At 40.1% G+C, this 22,929-nt stretch overlaps 2 protein-coding genes across 5 annotated transcripts in view; one reads left to right on the top strand and one right to left on the bottom strand.

The window, feature by feature from the left end:
- Positions 1 to 2,146: 2,146 nt before the first annotated feature.
- sf3b6 (splicing factor 3b, subunit 6) lies at positions 2,147 to 6,948 on the bottom strand. The gene is made up of 4 exons (XM_004542274.4): positions 6,790 to 6,948; positions 6,183 to 6,301; positions 3,287 to 3,425; positions 2,147 to 2,619 (listed from the first exon to the last, which is right to left on the bottom strand). Exons 1-4 carry the CDS (start codon positions 6,817 to 6,819, stop codon positions 2,530 to 2,532), a joined length of 378 nt encoding a protein of 125 aa, XP_004542331.1. The 5' UTR covers positions 6,820 to 6,948; the 3' UTR covers positions 2,147 to 2,529.
- A 3,009-nt stretch (positions 6,949 to 9,957) lies between these two features.
- The window catches only part of tdrd6a (tudor domain containing 6a), a 28,848-nt gene continuing 15,876 nt past the window's right edge, over positions 9,958 to 22,929 (top strand). For all 4 annotated transcript variants that reach the window (XR_013093074.1, XR_013093073.1, XM_004542273.4 and 1 more), the window contains exon 1: positions 9,958 to 10,290. The gene's annotated coding sequence lies outside the window, so the exon portion shown is untranslated. The remainder of the gene's footprint in view (positions 10,291 to 22,929) is intronic.

The raw sequence follows: 22,929 nt of genomic DNA on the forward strand, positions 1-22,929 counted from the left end.
TCACCTCTGAGCTACAACATGGCAGAGCTGCCTCTGTCACCTGATGAATGACAGTGAGACACTCCACATACATGCAGTCACACATGTGCTTCAAATACAGTCACAAACCACCAGGTCATCATCCAGTTTCACCTGTGATCTTGAGTCACCATTGCTCTCTGAGCTTTGTGTTGGTTCTGCTGTCACCTGACAAACAGGACAAACATGACAATAAGAATAAAATGTGCAGCTGCTTCAGTGTTTCTGTCACTTTGTGCAGATCTTGACTCATCAGTAATGTTTGTAGGCTGAGTGCATTTTTAAAACAATTTGTGCAAACTGCACTACCAGGTGGAATATTTGCAAAATCATGACGACCTCGTGATATTTTGTCTCAAAGATTAACCCTATGAATACGTCAGTGCCGTTAGGATGAAATTATTGTGTCACCAACATGTTAACGTTAGACATATAATTCTAACAGCCTCTGTAAATTAATATCATGGCTGCTCAAAGCTGCCGTTTTCTCTGACAGTTTCAATCAAAATTAGAAACGCTGCTCTGAGACTGAGAGAACTAACAGTGCTGCCTGCTGTGCAGGTAGTTTCCCAAACACGTTATTCATGGTTACATACAGTTTTAGACTGATGTGGGCCAAAGCCTAGCATACCCTTCCGTCCATGCTTTTACAAAGGAAATATATAAAGTGTACATTAAAGATTCCACTTTACATTTGTGAGTCCTCCGAGACTGGGATCGTTCGCTTCTAAAGAACCACGGCAATAAAACAAGATGTTTCTGTGAAGGTTCTCAGTCATCCAGGTCATCGTAGTCAAAGGAGCTTGCAATGACCTCCACACCTCCACAGGACAAGACTCAGCAGTCCATCTGCATCTAAAGGTCAAAGGTCACTCTTTCGAGGATGCCAATGTTCACATTTTGGACAGAGAGGACAGATGGTTTGAAAGAGGAGTGAAAGAAGCATCTATGTCCACTGTGAGCGACCATCTTTGAACAGAGGCGGGGTTTACGACACCAACTCTCTGCCATCTATAATCCAGTTTTGAGATCCTTCCCAGACGCCTTAACGCCCACTCACATCCTGGGCCATCTGACCTCAGGAAATCACATGATAAGGTGGGGCCAGGTTTCACAATGAACACACCCGAAACTCTGGCTGATTGGGACCCACACCCAGTTTCACACCTTGGCTCAGGCGATTAGAGGATCATCAGGGGGTCTTTTTGTCCCTCTGTGGGGGGTCACTCCCACTAGGTTTATATCTGGGACTCTCCACCATGTGACCTTAGAACTGAAGAAGCTTCTCAGATGAAGGTGAAACGTCTTCAAGTAACTTAAAGAAGTCCAAAACAAGATGTTATCAATCCACTGAATGTCAGAAGTGATGTGTTTAGTCTTGTTTACTGTACTTAACAGTCCAGTTAAGCATAATTAAGGAAAAGCGATTAATCCGGTTCCTGTAAGTGTTGAGCTGGTAGTTATTATTAGATAATTACAGTACGTCCTACTGTCAAGCAATAAAAAACAAGTACTGTTGGAATTGTTTTGGATTTGCACTCCTTGCTGTGATCTTCAGCCACACATCTGTTAGCTCTAACAGGTACTTGATGTAAAATTCAAATGTGGGTCCTTATTTCAGATTTACTGGTATACATAAAAATAATGCCCTAATTTACTAAAAGGCCATAGAAAACCTTGTAATGACGCAGCTAATAAAATCATCTGAAATGTCCTTGTACAACCACTAGGTGTCACTATTAAGGAATGATTTAATGTTAATATTAAAATTGTGATCGTCTTTTCTTCCTCTGGAAATCCTGTGTTTTCCTGGTAATACTTTGGAATGCAAACACTGTTCAGAGGAAGTGACTGAGAAAGCCTGTGGTGTTTACCCATGACTCTGCACACCACTGACTGCACAGAGGTCACCATGCGGCTCTCGTCTCCACACTCATCATCCCACTGAAACCCCAGGGATGCATCACAAGCCATTTAAAACCTGAGGCAAACTAAGAATCGGCCGACCCCTAACCCTTGTGCAAATGTGGAAAATGCACAGTCTATTGATCTAAATGGGTTCACGCAGAGGACAGCATTTCCACTAAATTACATCTACAGTATGTTAAAAACACAAGGAGATGGCAGCTTTTAGAAAAAAAGATTTATTTTATAGAAATGAAAATCCATGGTCAGCTTTAAATTAAAAGTATGGAGAGAAAAGCAATGTGCTCTAGCAGACTTTAACATGTTGCCCTGGGTGAAAACTAGGACGTGTCTCCTGCTAAAGAGGTTGTCTCGCTTGTCAATCACTTTGACAGGAACACAACAAAAATTTAAAGTTAAACTGACAAGCAGATTTTGCCCTGGTCTGAACTCAAATACTGACGGTGTAACCAGGTTCATACAGATTTGATCATGAAAATCAGAAAACCAAAATAAGGATGTATAAGCAACAACTGTACTAGAACAAACCAGTCCAAACAGAGCAACATGTCACATCTAGAACTGAAAAGAAATGCTTTATGAAGACTACTTTGGAGGGTCTGTGTTGATGCCGTATTTCTCTTTTAGCAACTTCAGCTGTTCTTCTTTCTTTTTTGTGTCCATTTTCTGGAAAGCCTGCGAAAAGAGTTGATTAAAAAAAAGTACATGAATATTCTGTTCATTTTATAGAAATGCAAAACTATATATTATTTAATATTAAAGCACAGACTAAGCCCTGTTCTGTGAGAGCACTTTGTCCTCATTTGTGTGTCGGCACTGCAGGGATAGTTTGGGGAACTTTAAGTCTTTATACATGTTTAGAAGTAGCTGAGGAAATACAACAAAATGCTGATTCATTAAAGCACAATTACACGTGATTTTCTGCCTTTGGCATCTAAACACTGAAAAAGTGAAGACTGAAAACAAAGGATTACAACAAAGTTTTTAAAAAAGCCATACCGGCTGTATTTGCACCCTCTGTTTCTTCTCAATGTAGCATAAAAGCATTTAAGTGATGGAGGGGGTGGTGCTACAGCTACTCTGTTCCTCGCGTGCTGGCCAAAGACTCGAGCTCTGCTATCATCAGGAAAGCAATGACACAGCAATGACATGTTTTGCTGTGTCATTCACCAGCTGGCTGTTAGGTCATGTTAGCAGTTATACTGTCAGCTCAAACGCAAACATTGAGAAGCCCTGAAGCTATCTATGTAGCTTGGAGGAACAGAGTTACTTTCAGGGACCTCCAAGAACCATGTGGTCCAAAAGACCTTTGTGCCTGCAGTGATGTAATGCTCATACGTACTCTGTTTGCATTGTAGTAGAGGACCACGAGGTAACGATTGCAGACATTGAAGCCTGACAGGTGGTCACAGGCGTTCTTGGCATCAAAGATGTCTTCATATACGACATAAGCGGTTCCTCTTGTTTCAGGCGTGTTCCCTCTACGAAAAACATCAGACACAGGAAATCATTACCAGACCTACTGATGGTGGGTGACAGTGGGGCATTTTCCTGTTTTCTTAGCCCTCTCTTATTTCCTGTGTTATTATTGTATACACATGACAGCGGGGTGTTTTTTTAATTAAATGTTAGACCTCCTCTGAGCTGAATAAAGTGGACTTTTTAAAAAATTATTACTTTACTGGCCAGGACATCCAGGAGCTCTCTCACTGCAATGCAGGGAATACACGACCTTTGGGACATGCCAGTATAGTAACCTTATAGTTCTGGGACCGTGCATGTGCAGCTGGTGCCATTGCACTGAACAATCACATGGACTAGTCTGTATAAAGGCAAATAAGAGTCCACACAGGTCTGTTGGATTTTATGTTCTTGAAGAACGCTGGCAGAGTCAGAGCTCTGGTCAGGACCATCTTTCTTCTCATCAGCAGTGGAACTTTTAGCAACCTCATCGTCACTAACCTTAGACTGAGTGAATTTAAAAACACTGTGATTTTAGCCATTATTTACTTGTTTGAGGTTATGGTCCGGCTAGCTTTGGATTTACACTGTTTGTGACTTTTTGTGGAGATTTTACTGGAACATTCGCTTAAATTTGCCCACTGCCTGCATGCTGAAAACACAACTTTAAGAAAGCGTGCTACATTTGCTAAATATCTCACCTGTTTATCCCCTGATTAGGGATAGTGGCTTTGTTAGCGACATTTGTGGATCAAATTCAAACCTCGAGCAATCTTCACCCAGTACAAACACCTAAAACTACATTTATTAAGACTAATTTAAAACATGGAGCCCTACTTTTAAAAAACTGTCATGTCAACTATCAAACAGGTGTTTAAAGCCTCTGTCAGTGCGCCCCAGGGCAGCTGTGGCTACAATGTAGCTGCCATCACCAGTGTGTGAATGGGTAAATCGTTTTGGGGTTCATGGGGACTAAGTAAAGCGCTATACAAATACAGGCCATTTACCATTTAAAGCATTAGTTTTCAGCTAGTTATCCATCCGGATACTGTCCACAGTGAGGGGGGGGGGGGAAATCTCCATCCATTACATTTTGGCTTTGCTTTTTCTCACTTCAACTTTGAAGTGATGCACTCAATGAGATAATGTGAAAGAAGTATTTCTTTGTCCTTTTTTTGCAAGATTTTCAAGTTGAAGAAGCAGCAAAAACAAGAGAAGTCAATGCTTGACTCTGATAACTATAAGTTTATGTATTCTATCAACCTTTGTATAGGATTCTATGCAGAGTGGTTTTGTTTTTGTTACAACATTTGTAAAGTTTCTTAATAAACATATTTGAGGATCTAATGGAGAGGGTAACTAAAGGTTTTGACATAATGTTGGAAAAGTTATGCCAGAATGTACCTTTGTGCAAAACCACGTACTGTGCAGGAATGAACCCTCCTCAAGGCTACATCTAAAGCACAGCCTACATAACGCTGGTTTATATTTATGCAAATTTTTTGCCGAATTGTACGTTTGATGGAGAAAGTCATAATGGGTCAGTCTGTATCTGCAATTAATGGTTGCACTTAAACATTTCTGACATAATTGCGACCCTCGTTTTGCATCACTTGTTACATGCAAATCACAGCCCCACATCTCCCTTGACCTGTGACCCCGGTTCTGGAACAGCACACATTAAGACAGAATACACTTTTGAAATAAGACCAGGCGAGTTTCCTTCATGGAGCAGTTTTTAACCAAGTGGCTTTAAGAAAAGATCTTAACTGGAGATATAAAACAAAGTTTCTTCAGGACAGATTCTTCTTCCTCAGGTCATCAAAGGACATCAGGGATCCATTCTCATAGCAGTCCTCCACATAATGTCATTATGTCATTTGCTAGAAGATTGATTTTTATGTACCATCTACCCCACTTTGTACTGTTTATCTCTGAATCCAGTCTTATTATCTTGGCTAGAAGCTCCGGGCTAATACAAAGTTTAGAGGAAATGCTTCAGAAATTCAGTCGTGATGGTCATACCTTGCGGTTTCTTGCAGTCAGTGCTCTAACGCAATAAAATTACCACCAAATTCAAATTTAGATCAGACTTTGAACAAATAATGTGCCATAATACAAAACTATTAGATGAGGAAGGACAATTTGTTTAGCAAAATAGCATAATTTGTTTGCACCTCTTCCTCTGAGGCTGCCATTTTTTGTTTTTGGTCTGTCTATTCTCATTGTGAACACACCAATGAATGCTAAGATTCCTGATCATGCATCAGTAAGGAACTTAGCTATGTTTCAGATCTGATACACATGTCGTAACTCATTATGGTGTAACCTGGTTGGAAACGCTTGGGAAAAGAAAGACTATTTTATTGCATACAACAGTGCTTGCCGCAGCCTGTGGGGCATCTGCTCTGCCAGCCCTTCTGTCTGCTCACCCAAGGTACCCTGGAGCTAGCTAACAATGCTTAGTCCTACAGTGGTGGACAGTATGTCCTTGGTTTTTTAACATGGAGAAAAGTGACCTCCTTAGACTGCTTTTAAGTTTCAATGTACCTGTTTTTTACAGAGTTATCAGTTCTGTGACTAGTTAGCTAATGTACAGTAAAGTAGCAGAAAGATGTAGTGCTTTTATGTCCACTTTAAATAATTGAGAGATTTGAATAACATTTGAAGATATTGGTCAAAGATAGAGAAAGACAGATAAACGTGGAGTCCAACTCCAAAATATGACTTCATGCACTTCAACTGCTATTTCTGAAAATCTACAGTGAAACACTTACGTTCTGATTTGTCGTATTGGTCCATATTTCCCAAAGATATCATACATTTCCTCTGCTGTGATCTTATAAGGAAGATTCCTGACATACAGGATTCTGTTCACCTCAGGAGGTAATCGGATCTGCAGCACAAAAAAACAATAAAACAGTTCGGATAAATAAACACTGTTGAAGTTACGACTACTGACGAGCATTCAACACAAAGCTACCGCGGAAACGTAGCTTGTAGACATTTAACTCAAACCTTGCCGGAGTTAAGTTAAATCAGTAGTAAACCGTTTTATTTTCTTCCTTTTATTTTACCCACCAGCCCCTTCAACCCTCTCCTGCCCTTACGTATACAACTCAGACATTTAAACTAACGACCAAAGCCCGAACAGCATCAATCATCTCAAACAGAAGACGACTTTAACCGTGTGCTCAAGATAGACATCATAAAAAGCACCAACGAGAAATGTTACGATACAATGTTGTTGTTTTCATTTTGCTAACGTGCTAAGTGGCTAACCGTGCGCTAACACAAGCTAAGGCTAGCTTCGAAGCTAACTGAGCTAATGTTTCTGAAGCTCTATTTATCACAAAATTCACAGTCCCACTTTCTCACACTTACATTAGCGCGTTTTGCTGCTTGCATAGCCATTGTGACGGGTTGTTTCGTTCAAATTAAACCCACGAACGATAAACACGCAGTCCCACCAGGCGCTCGGCTCTTCTCGTCAAAATGGCAACGGAAGCTGACTGGTGACGTACTTCCGATTTCCGATTGAACCCAAACACAGAGCTTTCCACCAAACCACTCTGTCTCATTTTCCTAACCTTTAAAGGTGGATAGGTGTTTCTCTCTCACGCTCCCCCAGTCTGTCTACTGGTTTTTGAGACATATATACTAAAAATTTTAGTATAGTCACTGGGACTTCTTGTTTTAGATTTTTAGGTGCTTCCCTGCTCCACAACACTTGATTCAAATCACTATCTTGTTACCAGGCAGTTGTTGCATTTAATACCAAGCTGACCACTGGAACACAAAGTTGTACTAACTTACAGGTAATGGGAACAATAATGTTTTATAGAGGGAAAGATTGTGATTGTACAGCTCAGCTCATTCCCTCAGGAAGGATCATGAACTTGACTGACAGTAAGAGAGTGGACCCCAGACTTTGATGTGAGAAACAGTTAAGAGGTCATGGGCATCAGTTAAGAGTCATGCATATGGGGCGAGTAATATTGGGTCTGCAAATTATATATGTACGTGTGTGTGTGTGTGTGTGTGTGTGTGTGTGTGTGTCAGGAACTTGTAGAACACTTTGTAAAGGGAGATGTCTCAGTTTCGTTAGGTTCTACACCAATAGTGAAGTCAAGAATAGTCAACAGATAGAACCACATGGGCCTATAACTGTGCTTACAGACTAACTCATTCATGCATGAGCACAGCCGCACACACTTATTTGGTTGTTGGATTAAATGTTCAAATGAAAATTACTTTCGTGTTTGCTAAAAAAAAAAAAAAAAGAGCTTTGGGACGAAGCCAGAGTTTTGACACTTTGCTTACAGCTTTGAGCATCCATGCATCCATGTGGCCATTACGCACTGGTTCTGATGACATCTCGCCCTTCTAAAGACAACACTGCTTGTAGCAACTATCACAGCCACAACAGGTGCAAGATATGATTTTTTTAGATATTAGATTTCGTGCCACAGACTTTCTTCGTCACATTTGCGTGACTTATTTAAATATTCTGCCCCTTGCAGGATGACTACTCAAATCACAAGAAAATGTACCTTTTGAATACAGCACTAAAAAAAACAAATACTATGGCTGTGAGCAATAAAGCATAATTATCATATATCCTTATCTTTTATATAATTATAATAAAAACTTTGGTTAGGGAGGGGGTGTTCACTCTGATTTCCCAGATATCATAAGCACTTTTACTCTTTTGAGATGACAGTCTCTGCTACATGAAAAATGCAACATTAGCATCCTTGCTCTTCTTATTACATGACACAACTGTGTGGCAGGTTGCACACACATTATTAAAGGTCTGTGGTACCTTTATTACTGTTCTTACACTGGTTTTGTAAGATAAGAGAGCAGCTGTGTGATGTTAAATAAAAACACGTGCTCACATTTAATGATGCTGAAGTTCTGTAATCATACCAGTGCTTAGCTCTGCAAATGTCTATGTCCGAATATGAGTACTCATACTGCTAGTAGCTTTTGAACTTTATCTGCATAGAGTGGCACATTTCCTTTTGTCCTGTTTGTGTGGAGGAAGGATTCTGGTGAAATAACTCCTGAGGCAACCTTTCCTCTTTCCTCCACCCACTTCTGCAAAAACAGGAGCTCTTAAACATAATTAAGCTTTCTTTCTTTTGGCATTTATTTACTTCAAGACAAATATGAGTCACAGCTAATTCATAGAAAATGAATTTCTCACCACCCTATTTTTGTCTTATTTTCTCATTGTGAGTTCTTGAAAATATTTTTTTCTTATGGAAAGTTCCAGCTCATATCAATTCTGAGGAAATAGCAGGATTTTGTTTTTACACATTATAGTTTCCTGAGCATGTGCAGTTTTCAAAAAGTACAAGGTATTTTGCGGTCTGCGCATTTCTTACTGTAAGGTCAGGTCAGCTGGCAAGATGATTCAAATGGTCTTTTTAATTGATAAACAGACAATAACTGCATACGTTAATATTTTTATATATAAAAGTTGCTAAAGCAAATATTTTACTTTCAAAATAAATATTTATTGCCATTAAAATTAAACTAAAACTAAGTGGGTGTATTTCTGCTCTGTGTGTTTTGGCCAGTTTTACCCCTAACAAATACCTCATGTCTGTTCCTTATATATATATATATATACACACCTCATATATATCTAACCTCACCCAAACTATTTATACTGTCAGAGTGCTTGGTTACAGCATTGGTACAACCTGTTTTATTTTTGCACCTGTTAACAACAACAATTGGCAAGTGAACAATATTAAGTAAGTAAAATTTTATTTGTATAGCACCTTTCAAGATAAAAATCACAAAGTGCTTCACAGAAAAGCTAAAACATAAAAACATAAATCAACCAAAGGCAAGTTTAAAAAGATGAGTTTTTAGCTGTTTTTTAAATATTGTATGGCAAAACCTTACAATAGCCTACAAAGAGAACCCTGTGATATGTTGATGCACTATGAACAAAAACTTGGTGACAGTAGCAAGGAAGAACAGCCTTTACAGGAAAAGAACCAAAACCAGTTCTATGGACGGAAACCAGCAGCATAACTAATAAATAGTTTAGGCTCTTTCTCTGATTCTACTTTTGGTAACTTAAAAAAAACCAAAACACCCCCCCCCCCCCCCCAAACAAACAGGTAAACAGTAATCTGAGAGTAAAGTGCTCTTCTAACTCTTCTAAGTGAATATAATAGTTTGAATTCTTTAAGACAGGTTCAAGACAAATATGAGTCACAACTAATTCATAGAAAATTCATTTCTTGGTACGTTTTATAGTTTAGAAAGTATACATTAAAGTTGTATTTTAAATATTGTTATTTTTATTTATGGGAGAAGTGTGACCTCTCTAGTGAGTGTTCCTACTTTAACTGAATGCTTTTCAGATAACTTTTAAAAAAACGTGACGGATGGGTCATTAACAAATTAATTTTAAAAAATCTAATAAATCTAATTGTGGAATTTTATTTCATTTTATATTGCACCATATACTAATATGAGCACGGGACAAAAAAGGAAAAAGAAAAAAAAGCGCGAATAACAGTTCCGGGTGGGAGGAGGGAAACGACTTTGGGCACGCGCGTGGTTGGGAGTTGGACGTGTTAACGGTAATCGGTCGTCGAGTTCGATTATTTTGTTACCACGAAAATCAGTCTTTAAAAGTGGTAGACAAATTACACGAAACGATAAAAACACCGAGCCTGGACTAACATTTAGCTCACTGGGTTAAATCTGCAAAGTTTAGGTGAGGAGAAGTTTAGCGCCGCTGGGGCTACGGGCGTTTTTTTTTCTTTTTGGCTAGGCTAACGGTGGCAGGTCTTCAAGGAGCTAACGTCGACGGTACTTCCAGAACACTCGGCAGGATTTCAAGGTGTAAAAACGGTAAGTTATGTACTAAATCCTGCATGGTTCGCTACTATAATTCTGTGTGCTTTTAAACTGAGGGACAATCATCATAATGAGCCCTCGCCTATTAACTTGGTACCTGATATGATACTAGCTTTTGCGTTATTGAAGTAACGTGTGATAATAGGTAATTAGTTAGCATTAAAATAAGTTCTTAACATGAAAGGTTTGGAATAATGTTGTTTTCTGACACTAGACTGGACTGTCAGAAAAGACAATAACTAAACGATAGGGTTGTGCTAATAGTGCTAATTTTCAAGATGATGTCAAACATTTCTGTGATAACATGTGTCCCGTTTTTCGCCTCGTTTAAAATATTTAAAATAATTGAAAAGTATATTTAAAATTTCGAAGTTTAATCTTGTCGTGGAAAAAAAAGAAGAAAAAGTTCCTGCTATTTAGACGGTTGAGGCTTTACTTGACCCCACTGTTAGACACATTTACTTATCATCACTGCAACCCAGTAATTTAATGTATGCCTGTGAAGTTCTCTGCAGAGCGGGTCTACGGGCTCAAAATGTGGTCATAAATATTTTGTACTTGTAAATCAGTTTTGTATGTGTAAAAAGAATTTGTGCGTGCGTAAAAAAGATTTGTGTGTGGACTTGTGTGTCAAAAAAACCCCTGCAAGTTACAAGTACGAATTTTGACCCTATTTTTCTTCCTTTCATCTGATTGGCCAATGTCATGTCAATCACAAATGTAACAATCCAATCAGAGAGCAGAGATGGGTTTGGCTGTCGGAGGGGCGCTTTTTTTTGAACTGCAGGTCCTTGAAGGGTAATACAGTTTGAAGCTGGAGGATCTCTATATAAATATCCAATAGCAGCTAGGTCCCCTAACTTTCAGTAGCTGTTGAAAGGAAAAAGTTGTGGTATATCAGTGGTTAGAAATACCGTTATTACTTTAGGATTAGTTTAACACAAAGTCAGGGCTGACCTGGGACCATTGCTGTGAGTCACAGTGCGCAGCATAAAAGTCCTTTCACATCAGAGCAGGATGTGCTGCTAATGCTAACTGCTAACTAAAAGCAAAGGATCCAGAATTTGTTGCGCTGGCTGCTGAGCTCTGTGGGTTTTTGCAGCAGCTCTACCTGTACTAGATGCACCTGCTCCTTGTCGTTTCTATCTCTGACTTTATGTCCTCTACAAGAGTTTGGTTTTTTTGCTAGTTCTTCAAATGTAAAAACATGTATGCTAATTCATAACGAAGAAAGCTTTGTAATGAAGACTGTCATTTACAAAACACTGCCCGCCCCCACCCTGCGTTCCGCAGCGCTGGTGAAAAGGCTGTGGTAGTCCCTATATTAAACACGTAGACCTGTGACACAAAAATCACCAAACTCGGACGACCACAGACTGTTTTCCTTTGTGGTGATGAAGGAAAACGCTGGGTTGGCATGTAAAAGGGCATTTATTTCCTTCAAAGACCTGCAGTTCAAAAAAAGCGGCCTTCCGACGGCCAAACCCATCTGTTCTCTGATTGGATTGTTACATTTGTGATTGACATGACATTGACCAATCAGATGAAAGGAAGAAAAATAGGGTCAAAATTCGTACTTGTAACTTGCAGGGGTTTTTTTTTTTTTTAGCCAAAAGAACCCCTGCAAATCTTTTATACTCACGCACAAATCTTTTTTACACATACAAATCTTTTTTACGCACACACAATTTTTTTTTTTTTTTTTTTACACATACAAATCTTTTTTACGCACGCACAAATTTTTTTACACATACAAATCCTGATTTACAAGTACAAAACCGATTTACAAGTACAAAATATTTATGACCACATTTTGAGCCCATACGGGTCTTTGCGGGTCACACAAACGAATGTAATTACAGTAGCTACCAAGATAAATGTGCTTATAATACGACAGCAGTTTTTTTTTCTACTGCATCATTGAGAGTTTTTACAGGTATTACTAACGGTTTTCTTTGAGATTGGCGCTCATACGTTCCTTGGTGGTTGGTAAGGAGCAGTCGTGTCCAAATTCATGGGCTGCATCCTCCTGAGGCCGCATTTGTAGACCGATTACGTCACAGCGACGTGCCGAAGGCTGTCCAAATTCGTAGACTCCTCCGAATGCAGCCGGCAAATGCGTCCTTTTCCTCGAATTTGAAGGATGGGTTGGGTGTGTCCTTCGTGGCCCACCATATCCCAGAATTCATAGCGCGGCCCAGCCAAACTCCAGTTTCCGGCAATGGCGGCCGCTACTAAGTTTTAAAATTACTCTTTTTAATCTTTCTGGGTCACAAAATAAACTTTTAACATATTTTCAGGCGAGAATGTGGGTGTGTAAACTTCAAATATCTGCTCAGGTTATCAAGATATCGCATATTTGCAAAAGTGCTCCGACGTTTTCGGAGACGTCTGTTACCCACCAGCTCGATAGCTAGCCGAGAGCTTGAGGGTCACTAGAGCCGCTGAGAACGACACAACTCCCGGCACATCATTTTCAGATCACCGACTTTCGCTACTCAGGTTAAACGTAATATATAAGTCACTTAGACAACCTAAAAATGTTATTGTCTGGCTTTTTTCAGTGTTTTATTTGTTCGCGAGTAAATCGGTTTGGCTGAGATTAAAGTTATTAGATTAGATAAAATAAAACTTTATTAATCCCCCTGGTGGGTTCCTCCTTGGTTTTCACACAGCTGAATAAACGTCAAACAGAAAACTGATTAAACAGAAGTGTGAGATGGTCGAGAATTTACGCCAGTGTCCTGTTATATTTTAGATAGCAAGGAGCAGACAGCCGAGTTTATTAAACTCCACCGAGACAGCGGTGACGCTACTCAGAAGGCTAGACCGTCCAATTTCACAGCTGTTTACTTCCGGCCTACCCGACCTTCTGAGGACCTGGCCCACGTAGACTGCGAAGGCCGGGTCCTCGGGAGGATGCAGCCCATGAATTTGGACACGACTACTGTATTTTTACATAAACGCTACTCAAATGGGGCTTGAAACTCTACACGTAAAGCTTAATTTACATCATTAAGCTTTGCTTTCAAAAACTAACATAAGTACAAGTACAAGTGCTTAAAGTCTTATGTTTTGCGCCATCTTCCGTCAGTATGGAATGTGACCTCATGTGGTTGGTTGAGGCTAATAGAATTACATTAGTTTATGTTAGCTAACTAGTGACTGAATCGCTAAGGAAAACAACGACACTAAAAGTCAGTTTAAGTGTTCACTTTTGTGCTGTCACTGGCTGCAAAATGGTTTTAAGAAACTGAGAATATTCTTTGGCTGTTTGACCAGCTGCACTCAAACTGGAAAATCCATCGGTTACCTAATGTTAGAGTTTGTAAAAAACACTTTATAAATAATTATAATAGGGCTGTGCGATATGACCAAATCTCATATCCCGATATAAGGTCAAGGTCAAATTTATTTATATAGCACATTTCAAACAGCCGATGCTGCACAAAGTGCTTAACAATATGAAAATGGTATTAAAAAGCAACAATGTAATACAATAATAACAATAAAAAAAACAATAAAAGGACAGTAAAAGAATTAAAACAATAACTAAACTAATTCAAATAAGACCAAAATGCTTGGGTCATAGTGTGTTAAAAGCCAGGGCATAGAAATGTGTCTTTAGTAAAGATTTAAATTGCTCAAGCAGGGCTCTAGAGTGCGACCAAATTTTTCAGTGGTGCGACTTAAAAAAAAAAAAAAAAAAAAAAAAAAATTGGTTGCACCTGTGCGACCAACTGTTCGCTGTGATTACGTCTTTTTGCGCTGATTCTGAGCTGCAGGTTTTTCTCTCTCCAGCCAAAATTCACAGAGCCAGCAGCAAAAGAAGCAGCAAACTGCGCTTCACATTTGATCAATGTCGTCATGAATTTTGCTGTTTTGCTTCCACGACTATTAAAATCACACTTCATGCACAGCTAGCTCTCTCTCTCTCTCTCTCTCTGTACTTCAAGAACAGTTTCCCGTCTCCAATCTCTGTTTTCTGTATTATTCATTCGCTTATTACCCACCAGTCTACCGTTGTTTACAGCGCTGTCGGCTGCTGTCTTTTTCTTTTCTTTTTTTCACCTAAATGACCTCGGACAAGAAAGCCTATTTTTTTCTGTTGTTCAATACTGAAGAAATTTAAGCTTTATATGCAGAACATTGTAGAATATTTTTAAGGTTATCTGCTATAAAAAGCCAGACCAGGAAAATCTCCTTCATGTTTTTCTGTGTTGTATTCTCAGTTACTTTCACACAAAGGCATCTGCTGTGATGTTCACAATTCTGATGAAGTCAGTACTGATAAACAGTGGCGTGTCTAGAAAATTTTTGTTGGGGGGGCCAGGTAGGGGCACAGATTTGGAGAAGGGTGGCAGATGTAATTGGCAGATAATGTTTAAAAAAAATTCTACCAACCGTTAACCATAATTCAATAATCCTATAAACCTAATAACCGAATGCACTTTTAACTCTTATTAGAATAAGATTTTAACCACTACGGTGCAAAGTTTTTAGATACTGCGTTGATAAAGTACAAGAGATACAGTGGGGCAAAAAAGTATTTAGTCAGCCACCGATTGTGCAAGTTCCCCCGCTTAAAATGATGACAGAGGTCAGTAATTTGCACCAGAGGTACACTTCAACTGTGAGAGACAGAATGTGAAAAAAAAAATCCATGAATTCACATGGTAGGATTTGTAAAGAATTTATTCCTAAATTAGGGTGGAAAATAAGTATTTGGTCACCTCAAACAAGGAAAATCTCTGGCTCTCACAGACCTGTAACGTCTTCTGTAAGAAGCTTTTTTGTCCCCCACTCGTTACCTGTATGAATGGCACCTGTTTAAACTCATCATCTGTATAAAAGACACCTGTCCACAGCCTCAAACAGTCAGACTCCAAACTCCGCCATGGCCAAGACCAAAGAGCTTTCGAAGGACACCAGGAAAAGTATTGTAGACCTGCACCAGACTGGGTAGAGTGAATCTACAATAGGCAAGCAGCTTGGTGTGAAAAAATCAACTGTGGGAGCAATCATCAGAAAATGGAAGACATACAACACCACTGATAATCTCCCTCGATCTGGGGCTCCACGCAAGATCTCATCCCGTGGGGTCAAAATGATCATGAGAACGGTGAGCAAAGATCCCAGAACCACACGGGGGGACCTGGTGAATGACCTGCAGAGAGCTGGGACCAAAGTAACAAAGGTCACCATCAGTAACACACTACAACGGCAGGGAATCAAATCCCGCAGTGCCAGACGTGTTCCGCTGCTGAAGCCAGTGCATGTCCAGGCCCGTCTGAAGTTTGCCAGAGAGCACATGGATGATACAGCAGAGGATTGGGAGAATGTCATGTGGTCAGATGAAACCAAAGTAGAACTTTTTGGTATAAACTCAACTCGTCGTGTTTGGAGGAAGAAGAATACTGAGTTGCATCCCAAGAACACCATACCTACTGTGAAGCATGGGGGTGGAAACATCATGCTATGGGGCTGTTTTTCTGCCAAGGGGACAGGACGACTGATCCGTGTTAAGGACAGAATGAATGGGGCCATGTATCGTGAGATTTTGAGCCAAAACATCCTTCCATCAGTGAGAACTTTGAAGATGAAACGAGGCTGGGTCTTCCAACATGACAATGATCCAAAACACACCGCCCGGGCAACAAAGGAGTGGCTCCGTAAGAAGCATTTGAAAGTCCTGGAGTGGCCTAGCCAGTCTCCAGACCTCAACCCCATAGAAAATCTGTGGCGGGAGTTGAAAGTCCGTGTTGCTCGGCGACAGCCCCAAAACATCACTGCTCTCGAGAAGATCTGCATGGAGGAATGGGCCAAAATACCAGCTACTGTGTGTGCAAACCTGGTAAAGACCTATAGTAAACGTTTGACCTCTGTTATTGCCAACAAAGGTTATGTTACAAAGTATTGAGTTGTATTTTTGTTATTGACCAAATACTTATTTTCCACCCTGATTTACGAATAAATTCTTTACAAATCCTACCATGTGGATTCATGGATTTTTTTTTTTTTTCACATTCTGTCTCTCACAGTTGAAGTGTACCTCTGGTGCAAATTACTGACCTCTGTCATCATTTTAGGTGGGGGAACTTGCACAATCGGTGGCTGACTAAATACTTTTTTGCCCCACTGTACAATCAGTGTTTTGTCAGTGTTTACTCAGCATTCAAGGACAGCAATATTTGCATAGTATTTTTACTGCCATGTAGTGCACATATGTTTTGGGCAAAAACATTTTTTAATATTAAAATACGAACATTTGTAACAAACAATTGACAAATTCCAATGTAAAACTTTATCTGCCTATTAAAAAAAGAAGATAATCTTCTCACAAACTGGTGTTTGATTTTGAAACAGAAAAAAAGTGGGGAAACAACTGAAAAGACTAACATTTGAATAAAACCTGAAAGCAAGTAAATACTTTCTATGCTGCCTTATGGTAAACTGTGGTAATATTGATAAAGAACAACACTGGCTGATGATGAAATCCAGTCAGCTGGCATGGTGACACTGCCAGTATTAACCTGCAGGGCTGGACTGGGACAGAAAATTGGGCATTTTGACTACAGACCGGCCCACCAGGTATTAAAGCCATAAAGACTTTGAATGAAAACAAATGCTGTTGTGACAGTGATGTACAGTCTTGTTGGTATATGTATGATTTCTATACATTTTACGTCAGATAAAAACTTTGGTTGTAAGATTTAGATAATTATTTAATAAAAGCTAGATATTTTAAATGAAAATAAGAAAGAAAAGTATTTCTTTGTGCCCCACCTTTCCCTGTTAATGCCCTACCTGGCCCCCTGGCAACACTTTGCTAGATCCACCCCTGCACAGTTACCAGCTGTCAGCTACATAGAAAAGGATCCTGGTGTTATTTGTCTCTCAGAAACAGTTCATAACTTCAACTCATTCATGTCACCTAAAAGGTAAACCTTTTTCTCCATCACAGCTCTGATGATTCAGTAAGGACATCTCCTGGTTTCATCTTCATGTTTCCCTCTCACCACATATCCAAACCGACATAATGACCAGCAGCTTTACAGCTGTGGCTCCAGCAAACATCAGCTGATACTAGAAATTAATATTAAATAAATTCTAACAACAGCTGATCAAGCTTAAACGTGCTGCTGTTGTTTAGCGCGACATCCGCTGGTTTCCTCTTTCTGGCGCAAAGTGGGCGATAAACAAACAAGAGAGAAAAGCCGATCAGCTGATCATTGATCAGTTTCATGATTGAAGTAGCAACAGGAGAGGCAGGGGAGAGAATGAGAGAAGAAGAGGCAGCTGTGCAGCGTAAAGACAGAATAACTCCAGCTTTGTGTCTTTTTTTCATTATAGCGAAAGTCCGGGACAAACTGTGTCTCTTCTCAGCTCAATACAAAACGTGTAATATTTTCTCTGAATGACGGACCATTCCATTTTTTTAAGGAGCCGTTGGCAACTCTACTAACTAACCTTATGAATAAAATAAAGTTCACTATCAGTAACATCATAGCACCCACCCAGCTGTATAAAAACTCCGTCAAACTGGCTAGAACGCAGTATGAGTTATTGCAACTGAGGGTAAAAAGTCAGCACAACGAAAATAAACTCCACCTAAACGTGGTTTATATCTGACCCAGATAGACTGCAGCTCATAACTTCTTACCTGAAGTTCAGTTCACCTGACACTCGGACTGGTGGCTGCCTCGGGGCTCTCCTACTGCCTCCCCTTCCCTCATCCACCTGCTGGCCTCTGTGGAAGCTCTGCGATAGCCACCAACCAACAACTGAGTTATTTTTACACATCGACCTGCATCTGGCCAATCCACCACCTCTCATTGTTCATGCCATTACAAAAAAAATAAAAAATAAGTCACTGGGGATATGCCCGGTATGCCCGATGGCCAGTCCAGCGATGTTAACCTGCAACCAAATCTGCAGCTCCATACAGCAATGTTACGACTTAGATTATATCTTATAACTCATAACTCTTATGTTAGCTGCCCTCAGTAGCATACTGTCTGAAATATTCGACGGCTGCAATAATTCTTTAAGTGTTATTTTTTTCCTTGGTATTCTAATTTCACCGAAGTTTACTAAACTCAACAAACTTAATATTACTTACCGGGACATTTATTCTGTCCTCATTTTCTTTCACCGAAAAATTGTTTCTTGCAGTGCCATCTTTCGCGCTTGGCTCTCCTACCTTTGCTAACGTGATGCGCATAGCGCAGAAGCCGATGCTGCATTCACTTACAATCGGATATCTGAGCTTCACCGTGAAAACATAATCGGACATTTGATATTTGATTGAATTTTATTGTTTTGCCTTTGGGGTGGCACCTGGGGTGGCCAGTCTGGTTGGGGGGGTGGCTTGTGCCCCCCCAGGCCACCCCGCTGGACACGCCACTGCTGATAAATGATCAGAATTATAATATTTCTAACTGTTTGAGGCTAAGTTGAATCGAATTGGGACTTTGAAAACCGGAATCGAATGGATTATAGAAATCGGTGATGATACCCAGCCCTAGTGAGCAGCCTAGGCACAACAGAAGTGGATGTAGCTGTAATAGGAAAGGAACTATTGCTAACTTTTCTGTTAACTTAAGGCCTGATCCTTCTGAAATTCATAGCCAGTGCTCTGACACGGTGTCATCAATCTTTGAATGCTGAAAAAGCACAGTGTATCCAGAAAAACACATTATAATATATAAATTATTAGAAAATTTGTGTGCGCCTAACTTTTGTGCCGGTACGCCTAACTTTTTAAAGTTAGGCGTACCGGTACGCCCATGGCAAAAAGTTAGTCTAGAGCCCTGTCAAGTATTTGTGCAGATCTAATATTTAAGGGGAGACTATTCCAAAGTCTGGGACCTGCCACAGAGAAGGATCTATCACCACGGGATTTGAGGTTAGGCAGGCAGCATAGGCAGAGAGGAGCTCAGACAGGTAAGGAGGGGCTCGGGCATTAAGTGACTTAAAAACAAAAAGTAGAAGTTTAAATTGGATCCTGTAGGAGACAGGAAGCCAGTGTAAAGAAGCTAAAACTGAGGTTATATGCTCTCTCCGTTTGGTACCAGTTAGCAGGCGAGCAGCAGCATTTTGAACCATCTGAAGACGATGGATGGTGGCCTGATCCAGACCATAATACAATGAATTGCAGTAGTCCAATCTGCAAGTAAGAAAAAGGTGAATAACACGCTCAAAGATGTTAGCTGGAAGGTATGGCTTTACCTTGGCTAGCTGTCTTAACTGAAAAAAACAGGACTGAACTACTGCACTCACCTGCTTATTCAATTTAAAAGAACCATCAATGTAGACACCGAGGTTTTTTACATGTTTTACAATACGAGGAAAGGGTGCCCAGAGTGCTGTCGATACGATTAAAGTTGCCAAAAATGACAACCTCAGTTTTATTTTCATTTAGCTTTAAAAAATTTAATGACAACCACTGTTTGACATCATCAAGGCAGCGTAATAAGAGCTGCGGATGGTCTGACCCTGCTTTTAAAGGTAGATAAATCTGCAAATCATCAGCAAAACAATGAAATGAAATGCTGTACCGCGAGAAGATGGAGCCCAATGGCAACAAATAGAGTGCGAACAGGGCAGGACCCAAAATAGAGCCTTGAGGTACACCGTATTTAAGAGGGGCTATTTTGGAGTTGTGGGGGCCCATATTGACATAAAAAAAACCTTTCTGACAAATAGGAACGAAACCACTGTAGGGCAGATCCTTTTAGGCCAGCATGAAATTCTAGCCGTGATAACAGGATGTCACGGTCGACCGTGTCAAAAGCTGCTGACAAGTCCAACAATAAAAGGGCAGCAGGGCTGCCAGAGTCCAGAGTTAAAAGAATATCGTTAAAAATCCTTAAAAGTGCCGTCTCAGTGCTATGTAGTGATTTAAAACCAGATTGAAATTTTTCAGAGATCATATTAAAATCAAGGTGTGCCTGCAACTGTAGGTAGACCACTTTCTCCAAGACTTTAGATAGAAAAGGAAGCTTTGAGATAGGCCTGTAGTTGGACAGAACAGTTGGGTCCAGGTTTTGTTTTTTAAGAAGAGGCTGAACTACAGCTTGTTTAAACAACTTCAGACCTATCCACTGATATAAAGTTTTTCATAATTTTCTTAATATTTTTTATGTTTTTATAGCTTTATTGTCATAAAGACCCCTGTTTATTTTTTATTTTTATTTTTATTTTTTGGGGGGGGGGGGGGGGGGACCCATAATATATATTATAAATATATTCTCAATCACATTCACACCACTCTCTTATATCAGCTCCACTACATCGAGACTATTTTATGGTGGTCAGCTGTTTTATTGTCATGTATTTTGCATAATAAGATAACCATGTCCTGCATTCAAAACCACTGAAAATGTCTATGGTGGTGCTGTACCTAATATTGTGCTCATTGGATCCAAAACATATTTTTCCTTTTATTTTGAAGGCTGAGGCTTAGATCCATTAGATAAAAAATTATCACATGTCAGGATTACAGTATATCGAAAATATGTGATTATAATGGGAGTCAATGGGACCCAAAATGGTACGATAAACACAGGTGGTAACACTTATGTGAATCTCCTTTACTATACACAACACCATAGAGGGGATCATTGAATTTTAAAAATAATCCTAAAATGCACCTCCTGGCCAAGTTTCATGCAACTAGTCTTTAAAATGACTGATATATTGAGAATCAAAAATCCAAAGGGACCCAAAAGGGTCCCTTTTTTGACTTAAAGCCTCTGAGGGTTAAAGCATGATGGGACGTAGCCTGTAGCAAGGGACGTATTAATTAATCTCAGGATAAAAGGCCCAACAGTATTAAAAGTGCTTTTAAGCAAGCTCGGGGGGAGACAATCAGAGGGGCAGTGTGATGATCTTAGGTTACTAACTACCGCGGTCAAGTCCTTAAGGGAGACGGGATCAAACTGCTCTAAGACAGCTGAGCACACAGGAGAAGGACTCTGATCTGAGGCAGCAGACAACGAGACAAGGGCCCTAATCAATAGGATCTTGTCATTAAAAAATGCTTTAAAAAATCATCGCACATACTTGGTGAAGAAGTGACTCCAGAATTATCACATAAACTAACAAAGCCACAAGTTTGCCTCTCTTTCGTCCACTTTTGTCTCTACGCAACGTTACTCGGCCTCGCCTCTCTCCTTCACTGAAGACAACTCCCCCTCCTCCCCCATCGCTTCACGTGCAGGCAGCGACAAGATGGACACGGCAAATCTCCGTTAACGAGTTACTGCGCATCGCCCCATGCGTGGGGCTGGACGGCGTCAACGTGTTAACGAGCTAACCATGCTAACGAGCTAACGAGCTAACCGCGCTAACCCTAAAATCCTTTCATTCTCTCAAAAGTTAATAGCGCGCCTTATGTATGAATTCTGGTTGTGCTTGATGGCCGCGAACCGATTTTATGTGGTACACGGCGCTCAGCAGTCTGTCAAAAATGTTTTAGTTCGACTTTGGTAAGTTACGGAGCTGCACTGCTTGATAGATTGTCGGCGCATTACGGCTACTGAGGAGCTTCGCGGAGTGATACGTACTGTGCTTCAACGTAGTATTACCGTATTGTGTGTGTGTATAAGGACCATAAATAGCACCTGTAAGAGACGTGGTTATGAAGCGGATTTCAAACTCCAGGCTGTCAGTCATGCAGTAGAACTTGGGAACAGAGCAGCTGTGAAATCTGTCTGTCTTTGTTATTACGCTCAACGTCTTTTAGTTTACATTTTGACTGCACAATTGTGAGCTCTTTGTTTAGCACAAAAACAACATTGTTTTCTTTTATTTATGGAGCATTATTATTTAATGAATGCTCATAATTTAATTTTGAGTAATTTTTCATGTACATCTGCGCTGTATGTCAATAAAAGTGCCTGTGTGACATCTGGGACACAGCTTTGACTAAGAACTCTCTTTTTGTTCTTACTTTATGGCTTAAAAAAAATATCGAGATATATATCTTATATCGCCATCCAGCTAAAAAATATCGAGATATGAATTTTGGGTCATATCGCCCAGCCCTACGTGGGACCAGTAACCCACTGGATCAAGTTAAGAGTCAATAATATTTAAAAAGTCCTTGACCAAAAGTTTAGTCACAGCAGACATAGATGTTACAATCACCAAGGATTAAAAAACTGTCAAATTTAAGAACGATTCCAGCCATAAAACCTGAAAACTCTTTGATAAAATCCTTGTTAAACTTGGGAGGGCGATATATGAGGGCACACAGTAAAGGCGCAGCAGAATTCAGGTGTAACTCAAACAGCTGGAGTTCAAAACTAGAAAATGAGTCGTGCTGTAATGTTTGATGGCAATGAAATCGAGCGTTGAACACAGTGGCTAAGCCTCCCCCCCTACCAGAGGACCGAGGGAGGCTGAAGAATGAGAAATTAGGAGGGACCAGCCCCGAAAAAGCTACAGACTCAGAAAGTCCAACTGTTGTGACTTTAGGAAGTCATTTAATTCAAACGTCTTGTTTGCTAATGATCTTACATTTAGTAAAGCCATTTGGAGTGTGTAGATCCTAACATCAGATGTTCCAGCTCGGTTAAGTGTGCGAAGATTTCCGTGGTCCACGCCGCATCCACGGGTCCCAGGCCA

The sequence above is a fragment of the Maylandia zebra genome, linkage group LG15 (assembly GCF_041146795.1).
Source record: "Maylandia zebra isolate NMK-2024a linkage group LG15, Mzebra_GT3a, whole genome shotgun sequence".
Taxonomy (NCBI): domain Eukaryota; kingdom Metazoa; phylum Chordata; class Actinopteri; order Cichliformes; family Cichlidae; genus Maylandia; species Maylandia zebra.